We start from the raw sequence: 11,973 nt of genomic DNA, 5'->3' as shown, positions 1-11,973 counted from the left end.
CTATGATATACATTTATTATTTTTTTCACCCAAATCAATTTAAAGAAATTGCAGTGCAAAAGTTATGTGTAAAAAAAAGTTACCTACCTTTTGTAACTGTTATTCTTCAAGATGCGTTGCTCATCTCCATTCCATGTTAGGTGTGTGTGTGCCCACGTGCAGGGCTGTCGGAAATTTTTCCCCTACTGGTATCCATAGAGCCGGCTCTTGCCACCGAATCTGACAGAGGTGACAGATGATGGGTCATGGAATGGACATCAGCAACACATATTGAAGAACAACAATTATGAAAGGTAGGTGACTGTTTTTTCTACTTTGAGTGCTTGTTCATGTTGATTCCATGTTAGGTGACTCACAAGCAGTATCCCTGGAGGTGGGCTCAGAGTTCACAGACATGCAGCCTGCAACAGTGCTCTGCTGAAACTGGCATTGTCCCGGGCCTGCTGGATGATGGCGTAATTGGACACAAAGGTATGGACAGCCAACCAGGTAGCGACTCTACAGATGTCTTGAATCGGCACTTGGGCCAGGAAGGCTGCTGATGAGGCCTGGGCTCTTGTGGAATGGGTGGTTACAGTTGCCAGCAGTGGGTACTTTTACCTGTTCATACAAAACTTGATGCAGGCTGTTATCCATGAAGAGATTCTCTGCAAAGAGATGGGCAGATCTTTCATCCTATCCGCCACTGCGACAAAGAGCTGAGTCGATTTTCAGAAAGGTCAGAGCCTCTCCATGTAAAAGGCTAAGGCCCGTCTAACATCCAGGGTGTGTAACCTACGTTCTTCACTGGATTTATGAGGTTTTGGAAAGAACTCTGGGAGGAAAATGTTCTGATAATTGTGATATTGCGACACCACCTTTAGTAAGAAGGCTGGGTGTGGTCGCAGCTGGATCTTATCCTTGTAGAACTCAGTATAGGGTGGTTCCCATGTGAGCACTCTAATTTTGGAGACTCTTCGAGCCAAAGTGATTGTAATATGGAAGGAGACCTTCTATGAGAGGAGCAGCAACGAGCACGAGGCTAATGGCTCTAAGGAGGGCCCTGTGAGCCTTGACAGTACCAGGTTCAGGTCCCAAGCCGGGATAGAATCATAGAATCATAGAATCTCAGGTTTGGAAGGGATCTCAGGAGGTCATCTAGTCCAACCCCCTGCTCAAAGCAGGACCAATCCCCAACTAAATCACGATAGGGTCGCGAACTTGAGGATAAAGTCACTCCAAGTGACTTTGTCAGGAGACAGATTCTGGTCCAAGGCCCAACATGAAAAGTGTTTCCATTTGGCCAGGTAGGCTGCCCTTGTGGAGGGCTTTCTGCTACCCATCAGGACTTGCTGGACTTGAGTTCAGCATGCTTGTTCCTCCTCATTCAGCCATGCAGCAGCCACTTCATCAGATGCAGGGATGCTAGGTTCGGGTGCAGCTTATGACCATGACTCTGGTACAGTAAGTCCAGCCAGAGCGGGAACTCTCACGGCACTGCTGTTGAGAGCTGCAACAGCATGCCAAACCAGTGTTGGTGTGGCCACGCCGGAGCTATCAGGATAACCCTTGCTCTGTCCCGCTTGATCTTTAAGAAGTTCCGGTGCACCAGTGGAATCAGGAGGAAGGCGTATATCAGTGCCCCTGACCATGGGAACAAAAAGGCATCAGATAGGGAGCCACTGTTGAGCCTTCAGATCAAACAGAATCAATAGCATTTTCTGTTCTTCCTGGAGACAACAGGTCAACCTGGGGAGTCCCCCACCTGTAGAAGCTCACATTGACCACCTTTCGGTGGAGTGAGACAAGAAGGACCTGCTGAGGAGATCTGCTGGTGCATTCCTGGCCCCTGGGAGGTGCAATGCTACGAGATGAATGGTATGTTGGATGGAGAAGTCCCATAGCCTGAGCGCCTCCTGACACAGGGCTGAGGAGCGGGCTCCACCCTGCTTGTTGATATAAGAACTTGGACTACCATTAGAACTTGGACTACCCCACCTCTCAGGTAGGGAAGGAACGCCTGGTAAGCCAGGCATATCACCCTGAGTTCCCTGATATTTATGTGTAGGGAGCGTTCCTCCCACAACCAGAGACCTTGAGTGCTGAAGTTGGCTCCCCACCCTAAGTCTGAAGCATCAGAAACCAGTGTCACTGACGGGGAGGGGTTATGAAGGGGACCCTCTCCAATATCACATGCAGGTCTGTCCACCACACCAGGGACAGCAGAATTTATGGCAGAACCATGACTAGATATGGATAAATCTGTATGCCTCTCCGCCTCTACTGCCACTACCGCCATACATTTCATGAAGACCCTTGGAGGGGAGGGGATATTGAAGAGCAGCGTCGTACACTGGTAATGACTCTGGCCCACCACAAAACAGAGGAATCTCCTGTGCCCATGGAAAATAGAAATGTGGAAATATGCATCCTTCAAATCGAGGGTGGAGAACCAGTCTCCTGGATCCAGGGAGGGGATGATGAAGGCCAGAGAGACCATGCAAAATGTCAACTTTTTGAGATATTTGTTGAGACAGTGCAGGTCTAGAATGGGTGTGAGGCCCCCTTTAGTCTTTGGGATTAGGAAATACTGTGAATAGAAACCCTTTCCTCTCATGTTCTGAGGGACTTCCTCCATGGCCCCTATGCAAGAGGGTCTCCACCTCCTGGGCGAGGAGCTGCTTGTGAGAAGTGTCCCTGAAGAGGAACAGGGAAGAGGGGTGGGAGGGAGGGATGGAGGAGAACTGCAGGATGTAACCAGATGTTATGGTGTTGAGCACCCAATGGTCCGAGCTGATTCTGGACCAAGCAGTAAGGAACGGGAAAAGCTGGTTCAGGAATAGAGGAGGGGCTGGATCCAGGTGCAAGTATGGTGCGTCACCCTCAGCCGGGCGCACCTTCAAAATGACTGCCTCGAACCACCTTGGTAGTGGGCAGGGCCCAGTTGGGAGGCCGAGGAAGATGGGGCCAATTGACACAGCTTATAACCTTTGTCCCTCTTTCTATAGGAGGGCTGGTGAAGTGGACCTGGGTATCTGGGTGGCAGTGGAGGTGGCTGGAACTGTCTTCTGGTGGCCTAAGGTGTATACAATAGGAGGGAATGGAGGCTGACCCTTGAGTTCTTTAGCCTTTGCAGCCTTGTGTCCATTTGCTGCGAAAAGAGAGCTGGTCCTCGTTTGACAGCCCAGAAGACTTCAGCCATGAACTATGCCTCAGGGTCATAGCTGAGGACATAGATTGTGAGGCACAGACAGCTGCATCCAGCGCCGCTTGAAGAGAGGCCCTGGCCACCACATTAACCTCCTCCAAGATGGCCGAGAAATCCTGTCTTGCCTCCTGAGGCAGGGAGTCTGTGAAAACTTGGCCATCTAGTCCCAAGTGTTATTACTGTATCGCCCGTGTAGAGCTTGCTGGTTGGCAATACATAAGGCTACAATTATGTCATGGAGGTAGGGTGACCAGATGTCCCAATTTTAGAGGGACAGTCCCGATATTTGGGGCTTTTGCTTATATAGGTGCCTATCACTCCCCACCCCCGTCCCGATTTTTCGCACTTGCTACCTGGTCAGCCTACATGGAGGTCACGGAAGTCACGGAATCCATGACTTCCAGAGACCTCCATGACATTTTCTGCCTTGGGGCTGGAGCTCCCAGCCGGCCTCCCGCAGCTCCCAGCCCCTCACCCTGGTGTGGGGACCCTGCAGCTCTCAGCCATGATGGGTGGCAGGGGAACCCCACACAGCTGCCCAGCCACGGCAGGTGGCGGGAGGACCCTGCAGCTACCCAGCCATAGTGGGTGGCAGAGGGATCCCACCCAGCTGCCTACCTGTGGCAGGCAGTGCGGGGACCCTGGAAGCTGTCCAGCTGTGGCAGGGGAACCCCCCAGAGGTCCCAGCCACCATGGGGGGTGAGGAGACCCTGCAGCAGGCCAGCCCCCAAAGGCAGTGGGAGATCCCAGAGCTCCCACTCGCCACAGGTGGTGGGGAACCCGCTGAGCTCCCTGTTGCCATGGGTGGTGGGCCCCACTCAGAGCTGCTCAGACACCACATGTGGGGGACCCCAGAGCTCCCACTCACTGAGGCAGCACAGTGGGTGCTCCCAGCAGCAGTGGGTGCTGAACCCCTCTCCCCATTTTGTCAGGAATATATTTAGTGAAAGTCAGAGTCAGGTCACAGGCTTCCATGAATTTTTGTTTATTGCCCATGACCTATCCATGACTTTTACTAAAAATATCCATGACAAAATCTTAGCCTTTCCAATACATAACTGGAAACTGGCTGCTGAATAAACTTTTCTTCTGAAAAGGTCCAGTTTGTTAGCATCCTTGTTTTCAGGGGTTGCACTAAACTGCCCCGTCTATCTCTTTCATTGGCTGTCGAGACCACCAGCGACCCAGGGGAGGGTGGGAATACATGTACTCAAACCCCTGGGTCAGGACATAGTACTTTTTCTCTGCCCTCTTTGAAGTTGGGGGCAGAGAAGATGGCGTTGGCCACAATGCTTTTACCGGTTTTAGCACCCCTGTCGTGCACTGGTAAGGCCACCTTAGAAGGAGCTGCTGCAGCCAAGATGTCGATTAGGCTCTCAGCCAGTTCTTTGAGAACCTTGATTTGCAGTCCCAAGTTGGAGGCCACTCTTTTGAGCAGCTGTTGATGGGCACGCAAGTTGTCAGGTGGCAAAGGATTGGCAGGCCCGGTCACTGCCTCATCCGGGGAAGAGGAGGAGGAGGCAGCTATAGGCGGTATGGCTGGTTCCTCCTCGGCCACAGGTGCCAATTGTGCAGGGGTCTTCGTGCCGAGGTCCAGCTCAGAATCTGATGCCTGTACATCGCCTGGTGCCTGTAGTGCCAAAGCTAAGGTCTGGCCCTCAGAAACCACAGAGGGGTTTGAATATGAGCCCGTCATGGGCGGAAACCCCCAGAAGGTTCAATTCTGCCATTGGGGTGGCTATTGGGTGGACAGCCAGGGGCTCAACAGTGGGCCTGTCGCCGGTTCCGGCCCATGCGATCAGAGCTGATGATGCCTTGGGGGTCGGGAGGGCTCACACTCACATCCCGAGGAAGACTCCTCCCTGGGAGACTAGGGTGGGGCTGAAGCTGTCACATGCTATCTGGTACCTGGCTGATTGGGGACAGACGTCATGACAGGGAGCGATGCCTCGGAGACAACTACTGGCGTCTTGGCACCAGAGATGCACTTTGTGGTGCCGGGGATTGGTGTCAGGCAGGCGGAGACTGGCCGACTGGAGAGTGACTATGTAGTGATGGGGAGCAATGGGCCAGGGATCAGTGCTGTGAAGGAGATCGGTGCTGTGTTGGAGGCCCAGATAGGGGGGGTCTCATCGCAGGCTTCCCTTTTGAGGGAACCACCTTCGAGGGGTCCGCCGAAGACGGGCCCGGATCCTGAGGCATATGTGGCACTGGAAGAGACATCAATCTCCTGCCGCTCGGAACGCCCCCGGCGTTGAAGGCACCAAGAAATGTTGCAGGCCCTGACCAATCCTGGTAGTCGGTGGTGGATCCTGATTTGGGCTCGGTGCACTGGGTGGAGTAGCCGCTGCCCAAAGTGGCTTCAGGGAAAATGAGTAGCCCTGCAGGGGTCTCGACTCATGTGGAGATTCCAATTTCCCAGGTAGTTGTGCGTGGTGACAGGGAACAACCTCGGTTCAACTGCGACTTCTTATGCTTCTTCTTAGACATGGAAAAGGGGTAGCGGTGCCAGAAAGATGCCAGTGCTGGGGGAGCACTCCACACCAATGCCGAGGTGCTCAGTGCTGAGTCGGAGCGGCATGGTTACGACGTGGGGCACAGGGCAGCCTCCATTAATAGGGCTTTTAATCTGATGTCCCTGTCTTTGAGAGTGGGAGGTCTGAAGTTTTTGAAGATCCTGCACTTCTCTTTAATATGTGCCTTCCTGAGGCAATGAAGGCACCTCGTGTGCAGGTCACTGATGAGCATAGTACAGATTATTTTAAAAACCTATGTGATATTGACAGGCCAAGTAATTGCTGCAGATAGTATCCATAGACAGCTATAGTATTTGGCTTGCTCAGTGCATGTAGTGAACATATATTTTTAAAATTAGGGACTACATTTTCAGAAAAATGTGCACTCCCAAATACACAAAAAACAGCATAATTTGGGGCACCATTTTTATTTCGTATGCAGTCATGATAACTGCATGTGCAAATGACCAATGTGTAACTAGTTATTAACATGTTTAATATAGCAAATGTCTGTGTAAATTAGGGATGTACAGAGAGTCACAACCAGGCACATATGTGACTTTAGTCTGCACTCTAAGTATGGGTGAAATTCACCCAATAAACATTAATACTAAAAAAAAAAGAAGAAAAAAAAGTGCTAAGCCTGACCTCAACCAGTTTCTTTTTTTTGTTGATATCATTCTTTTGCAGTTTCTCAGGCTGAGGAGCAGCTCTGCTAACTGGTGGCCTGAAACAAGCACAGAGAAAACAAAGAAGAAGATAATTAATAAGTCTGAAATGCCTGCTGTACTTGCATTGTAATTCTTGTATAATTAATCCTTACTTGGCAAAAAAATCACTTCAGATGCAAACAGTAAATGATAACTTATTCCTTTTTATTTAATTTGAGCTGCTTTTTCTTTGGTGATATAATCTTTGGGGTATTTTAAGGGCAACATTTCACAAAGCATAGAGCTAGTGTATTTATTGCAACATTATGTAGCACAGAAAGTTGGACTCAGAAAGAGCAAAACAAAATCAAAAGTAAACGAATCGAAAGTAAACAAACAAACCCCCCACAACTCAACCAGGCAAATAAAAGCTCAAAATATACATGAACAAAATATATCAGCAGGTGATCTTGTGACAATAAAAGAGGAAAGAGTTACCTTGATCCCCTTGTAAGCAGCAAATAAAACCAAGTAAGAAACTTAGTATGGTTTATACAAATATTTTGGCCATTTTAATCATGCACAAGCATTTTCAGAGTTGATCAGTCATTCCTGGGTGGCACAAACCATGCTATTCAAGCATGCCAGCAAGAACTAAAACAGAAATCAAAGAGTGCACCAGTCTACAAATTCAGAAAGGTCATACCCTGGCATCACCGGGCAAACTCCTACAGGACAGGAAGAAAAAAAGGAAGCTATATTAATGCTTCCCACACACTTTATACTGAACTGAGAATACTTTTGTGTATTTTAGTTTTTTCGGAGTGCCTTATAGAAACTGTAACTGTTGGAAACATAACAACAGTCTCATGAGTGCTGCCGAGAGTTTCACACAATGGATGTTTGTTTGTATTCTAGTTCAGCTCATAATTTAGCCTACTTCCTGTTGTTTCTTGGTAGGCCAACTTGTGTACTGAGACAGTTTCTATTTTTTTGCTCTCAGGGAAACCAGGTTCCTTTATTTTCTCTGAAATTGTTCAATCGAAACACATTATGTAATCATCAATGATAACTGGACCAAACCGTGGTATAATCACCACCAGAGACTAGATGGGAAGTAAACGGTCATAAAATTTCATTCCATATAAAACATTAAGCTAAGCTAGAACATTTTGCAAAGGCCAATTTGAACCCAGAACTAGTATGAGGCCTTTAAATGAACAATTCAGAAAAGCATCAATTGTTTTCTTGCATGTTTCCTGCTCTTTTTTCTGTTTTAGTATAATTTTAAAATGAATTGATTTTACGTTTCTTCCCCTAAGAATGTCTGTTAAAGTTTATGACAAAAGCAAGCCAGGATTAAGTAGCCAACACACAATTTATTTTGAAAATATAAACACACTCACATATATATATACACACACACAGTACATACACACACAAATATTGTGTGTATTTATATATACATATATATATATATACACATATGCATTCAGTGCTTTATTTTCATATTGTGGTTCATAAAAGAAATGTAAAAGAAAAGCAGCATCAAGTTCATTTTCACTTTTAAAAAGTCTATGGTCATCGCTAATTTGGTTGAAACTTAAGATGGCAGTGTTGAGGGTGAGAAATTTGCATTGTAATAAATTAAATATATTTACCCTTTGTGACCTGTTCTGCACATTCATAGAAACCTGTGCTTTTCCTGTGTGTTAATACTTACTTGACAATTCCCTGCCTCCAAAGGAAAGCAAGTTAAAACATAATACAAGTATTAACCGTTTCTTTCCAGTAATTTAAAGAAAATATGTGCACAGTAAGAGATAGGAGGAATGAATTCTAGAAAAATTTAGACACACTCAAATGTTATTGGCTTTAATTTTTGCAGGCACTCTGAATCACTACAGACTTTGTTTCTTTCAGTAATAATGGGCCTTATTCTGTTCTTACACCTGTTTTACACAGATGTAACTCATCTTCAATGGACTTAATCCAGATTTATACCTGTGTGAGTCAGAACAGAATTAGCTCTGCTGTTTCTATGGATGGTTAGGTGGGAGTGGAAAAAGATGCGAGTGACAGTTCTCTTCCTCCCTTCAGCTAACCAATAAGTCTGTAGTGAAATATTTAGTTGTAGCAGCAGAAAGAGGAGGATAAAACATGGGTGAGCAGAGGTGGCAGCATTGGGAGGGCAAACAAATTAAGTAGCAAGGTGAAACGTTGGGAGTGGGAGATTTGAAAGAGAGAGGAAGAAAAGGGGAGAGGTCTTAGAGGAAATGGAGTCAGGGTTGAGAAAAAAGGGTACAAGTTGCTGAAGGGAGAGAAAAAGAGGCCTGACTGCAGAAAGAAAAAGAGACAGAGCTACTTAGGAAGGAGAGTAAAGGAGTAGAAACAGCAGGTCAGAAAGAATTAGGATAAGTTCTCTGGGGCAGGGATTGTCTCTTGGTCTGTGCGTGTACAGCACATAGTACAATTTGACTGATCAGTGCAAGTGTAATAAAAATGATAACAATAATGAGAAACCTGTTCCTAGTGAAGTTATTGGAAACAGGATTGGACTGTCAGAGAGGACCTTACATGAAAGAGACAAATAAAGCCACTGTCACCTGAGAGAGGCAGAGGAAAAAGTCCTGGCAACTGAGATTGAGGGTGAGCCAGTGATGAGCTGCCAAAATCTTAACAACTGGTTCCCTCCTCACTCCATGAGGGGGTCGTTGCCCACCCCCGCTCCCCGGGACTCCTGCCCCATCCAACCCCCTGCATTCCTTGACTTGCCCCCCTCGGACCCCAGCCCCATCCACCCGTCCCCTGACTGCCCCCAGAACTGGGCAGGAGGGTCTCGTGGGCCACCGTAGTGGGTGCCACCCCACCCCTAAGAGCCAGAGGGACCTGCCGGGGGGTGAGGTGGGGAGTCCCGGTGGTGCTTACCTGGGGCAGCTCCCAGGAAGCATCTGGCAGGTCCCTCTGGCTCCTAGGGGCGGGGGAGCATAGCTGGGGGGGAGCAGGGGAAGCGGCCGCTCCCCCCACTGATCACATCAAAAGTGGCACCTTAGGTGCAGACTCCCTGGGTGCTCTGGGGCTAGAACACCCATGGGGAAAATTTGGTGGGTGCAGAGCATGCACCAGTAGCTCCCCACCCTGCACCCGGCCCCAGATCATCTCCGCTCTGCCTCCTCCCCTGAACGCACCACCCCGCTCTGCTTCTCCGCCCTCTCCCCGGGCTTCCCGTGAATCAGCTGTTCGGTGGGAAGCCTGGAAGGGCTGAGAAGCAGGCAGCAGCGGCTTCACACTCAGGCCAAGGGTGGCGGAGGCGACCTGGGGCGGAGAGCGGTTCCCCTGCACCCCACTCCAGGGTTACCTGCTGCGGCGTGGGCGGCCCTCCTCGCACACCCTGCCCCAGCTCACCTCCACCTCCCCGGGCCTGAGTCCGAAGCCGCCACCTGCTTCTCAGCCTGCCCCGGCTTCCCACGCGAACAGCTGATTCGTGGGAAGCCTGTGGGGGGCAGAGAAGCAGGGTGGGGTGGTGCATTCAGGGGAGGAGGCGGAGGCGGAGTGGAGGTGAGGTGAGCTGGGGCCGGGGGTGGGGTGGGACGGGGAGCTGCCGGTGGGTGCTCTGCACCCACCAAATTTTCCCCTTGGGTGCTCCAGCCCTGGAGGACCCATGGAGTCGGCACCTAAGGCACCACTTTTGGCCAGTTAAATTTAGAAGCCCTTTTAGAACCGGTTGGTCCTCGCGGAACAACCGGTTCTAAAAGGGCTTCTAAATTTAACAACCGGTTCTAGCAAACCAGTGGGAACCGGCTCCAGCTCACCACTGGGGTGAGCCCAAAAGCAAAGAGATGGGCAGAGAGGAAGACCTGGGTGCCAAGTGGGACACAAAGGTGGGCAAGCACTTAGAGGAGAGGAAAGTGATCAGGAACAGTCAGCATGGATTCACCAAGGGCAAGTTATGCCTGACTAATTTAATTGCCTTCTATGACGAGATAACTGGCTCTGTGGATGAGGGGAAAGCAGTGGACGTGTTGTTCCTTGACTTTAGCAAAGCTTTTGACATGGTCTCCCACAGTATTCTTGCCAGTAAGTTAAAGAAGTATGGGCTGGATGAATGGACTATAAGGTGGATAGAAAGCTGGCTAGATTGTCGGGCTCAACGGGTAGTGATCAATGGCTCCATGTCTAGTTGGCAGCCGGTATCAAGTGGAGTGCCCCAAGGGGCGGTCCTCGGGCTGGTTTTGTTCAATATCTTCATTAATGATCAGGAGGATGGTGTGGATTGCACCCTCAGCAAGTTTGCAGATGATACTAAACTGGGAGGAGAGGTAGATACGCTGGAGGGTAGGGATAGGATACAGAGGGACCTAGACAAACTGGAGGATTGGGCCAAAAGAAATCTGATGAGGTTCAACAAGGACAAGTGCAGAGTCCTGCACTTAGGACAGAAGAATCCCATGCACTGCTACAGACTAGGGACCGAATGGCTAGACAGCAGTTCTGCAGAAAAGGACCTAGAGGTTACAGTGGATGAGAAGCTGGATATGAGTCAACAGTGTGCCCTTGATGCCAAGAAGGCCAATGGCATTTTGGGCTGTATAAGTAGGGGCATTGCCAGCAGATTGAGGGATGTGATCGTTCCCCTGTATTCGACATTGGTGAGGCCTCATCTGGAGTACTGTGTCCAGTTTTTTCCAGAAGGACGTGGAAAAATTGGAAAATGTCCAGCGGAGGGCAACAAAAAGGATTAGGGGACTGGAACACATGACTTATGAGGAGAGGCTGAGGGAACTGGGATTGTTTAGTCTGCGGAAGAGAAGAATGAGGGGGGATTTGATAGCTGCTTTCAACTACCTGAAAGGGGGTTCCCAAGAAGATGGATCTAGACTGTTCTCTGTGGTAGCAGATGACAGAACAAGGAGTAATGGTCTCAAGTTGCAGTGGGGGAGGTTTAGATTGGATATTAGGAAAAACTTTTTCACTAGGAGGGTGGTGAAACACTGGAATGCGTTACCTAGGGAGGTGATGGAATCTCCTTCCTTAGAAGTTTTTAAGGTCAGGCTTGACAAAGCCCTAGCTGGGATGATTTACTTGGGGATTGATCCTCCTTTGATCAGGGGGTTGGACAAGATGACCTCCTGAGGTCCCTTCTAACCCTGATATTCTATGATTCTATGATTCTAAGGTGGCTAGCTGGAGAGCGCATGCTCTGATAACAGAAAAAGAAAACAAACAATCCTGAGAGAAAGCATACTCCCAAGAAGAGAAAGGCATGGTCAGAGAGAGAATAAGGGGATCCAAACCTGGAAAATCTGTTTGGGCAACAAAGTTATACTCTGAGATTTAATAAAAAGTTGTTCATATCATAAAAGATGTAAGCGAGACCTTAAAAGTAATTTCCATTGGGTGCTGAGAAGGAATGCACATCTTTTTCTCATCATTCTAAAATGTGTTACAAAACATCAATAACTTTTCAAAAAAGTTTTAAAGACTTTGTGAAACCTAAAACTTCTTCATGTTCTCCCATCCTCATATATGTATGGAAGTGTATTATAATAACATGATAATATTCAAGTAATAGTTAGGCTATGCAATCTTTTTTGTCATTACTTTTACTTAACATTTCATG

The 11,973-nt window shown here is 48.5% G+C and overlaps 1 protein-coding gene across 2 annotated transcripts in view; it reads right to left on the bottom strand.

Moving 5' to 3' along the window:
• EML6 (EMAP like 6) overlaps nt 1–11,973 on the bottom strand; it is a 340,990-nt gene that overhangs the window by 43,445 nt on the left and 285,572 nt on the right. For both annotated transcript variants that reach the window (XM_074949464.1, XM_074949465.1), the window contains one exon: nt 6,352–6,430. In XM_074949464.1, coding sequence (XP_074805565.1) covers nt 6,352–6,430 — 79 coding nt within the window. The remainder of the gene's footprint in view (nt 1–6,351; nt 6,431–11,973) is intronic.

Source organism: Natator depressus, chromosome 3 (genome assembly GCF_965152275.1).
Source record: "Natator depressus isolate rNatDep1 chromosome 3, rNatDep2.hap1, whole genome shotgun sequence".
Taxonomy (NCBI): domain Eukaryota; kingdom Metazoa; phylum Chordata; order Testudines; family Cheloniidae; genus Natator; species Natator depressus.
Note: the sequence above shows the minus strand (reverse complement) of the source record. Positions and strands in the feature narration are given on the sequence as shown.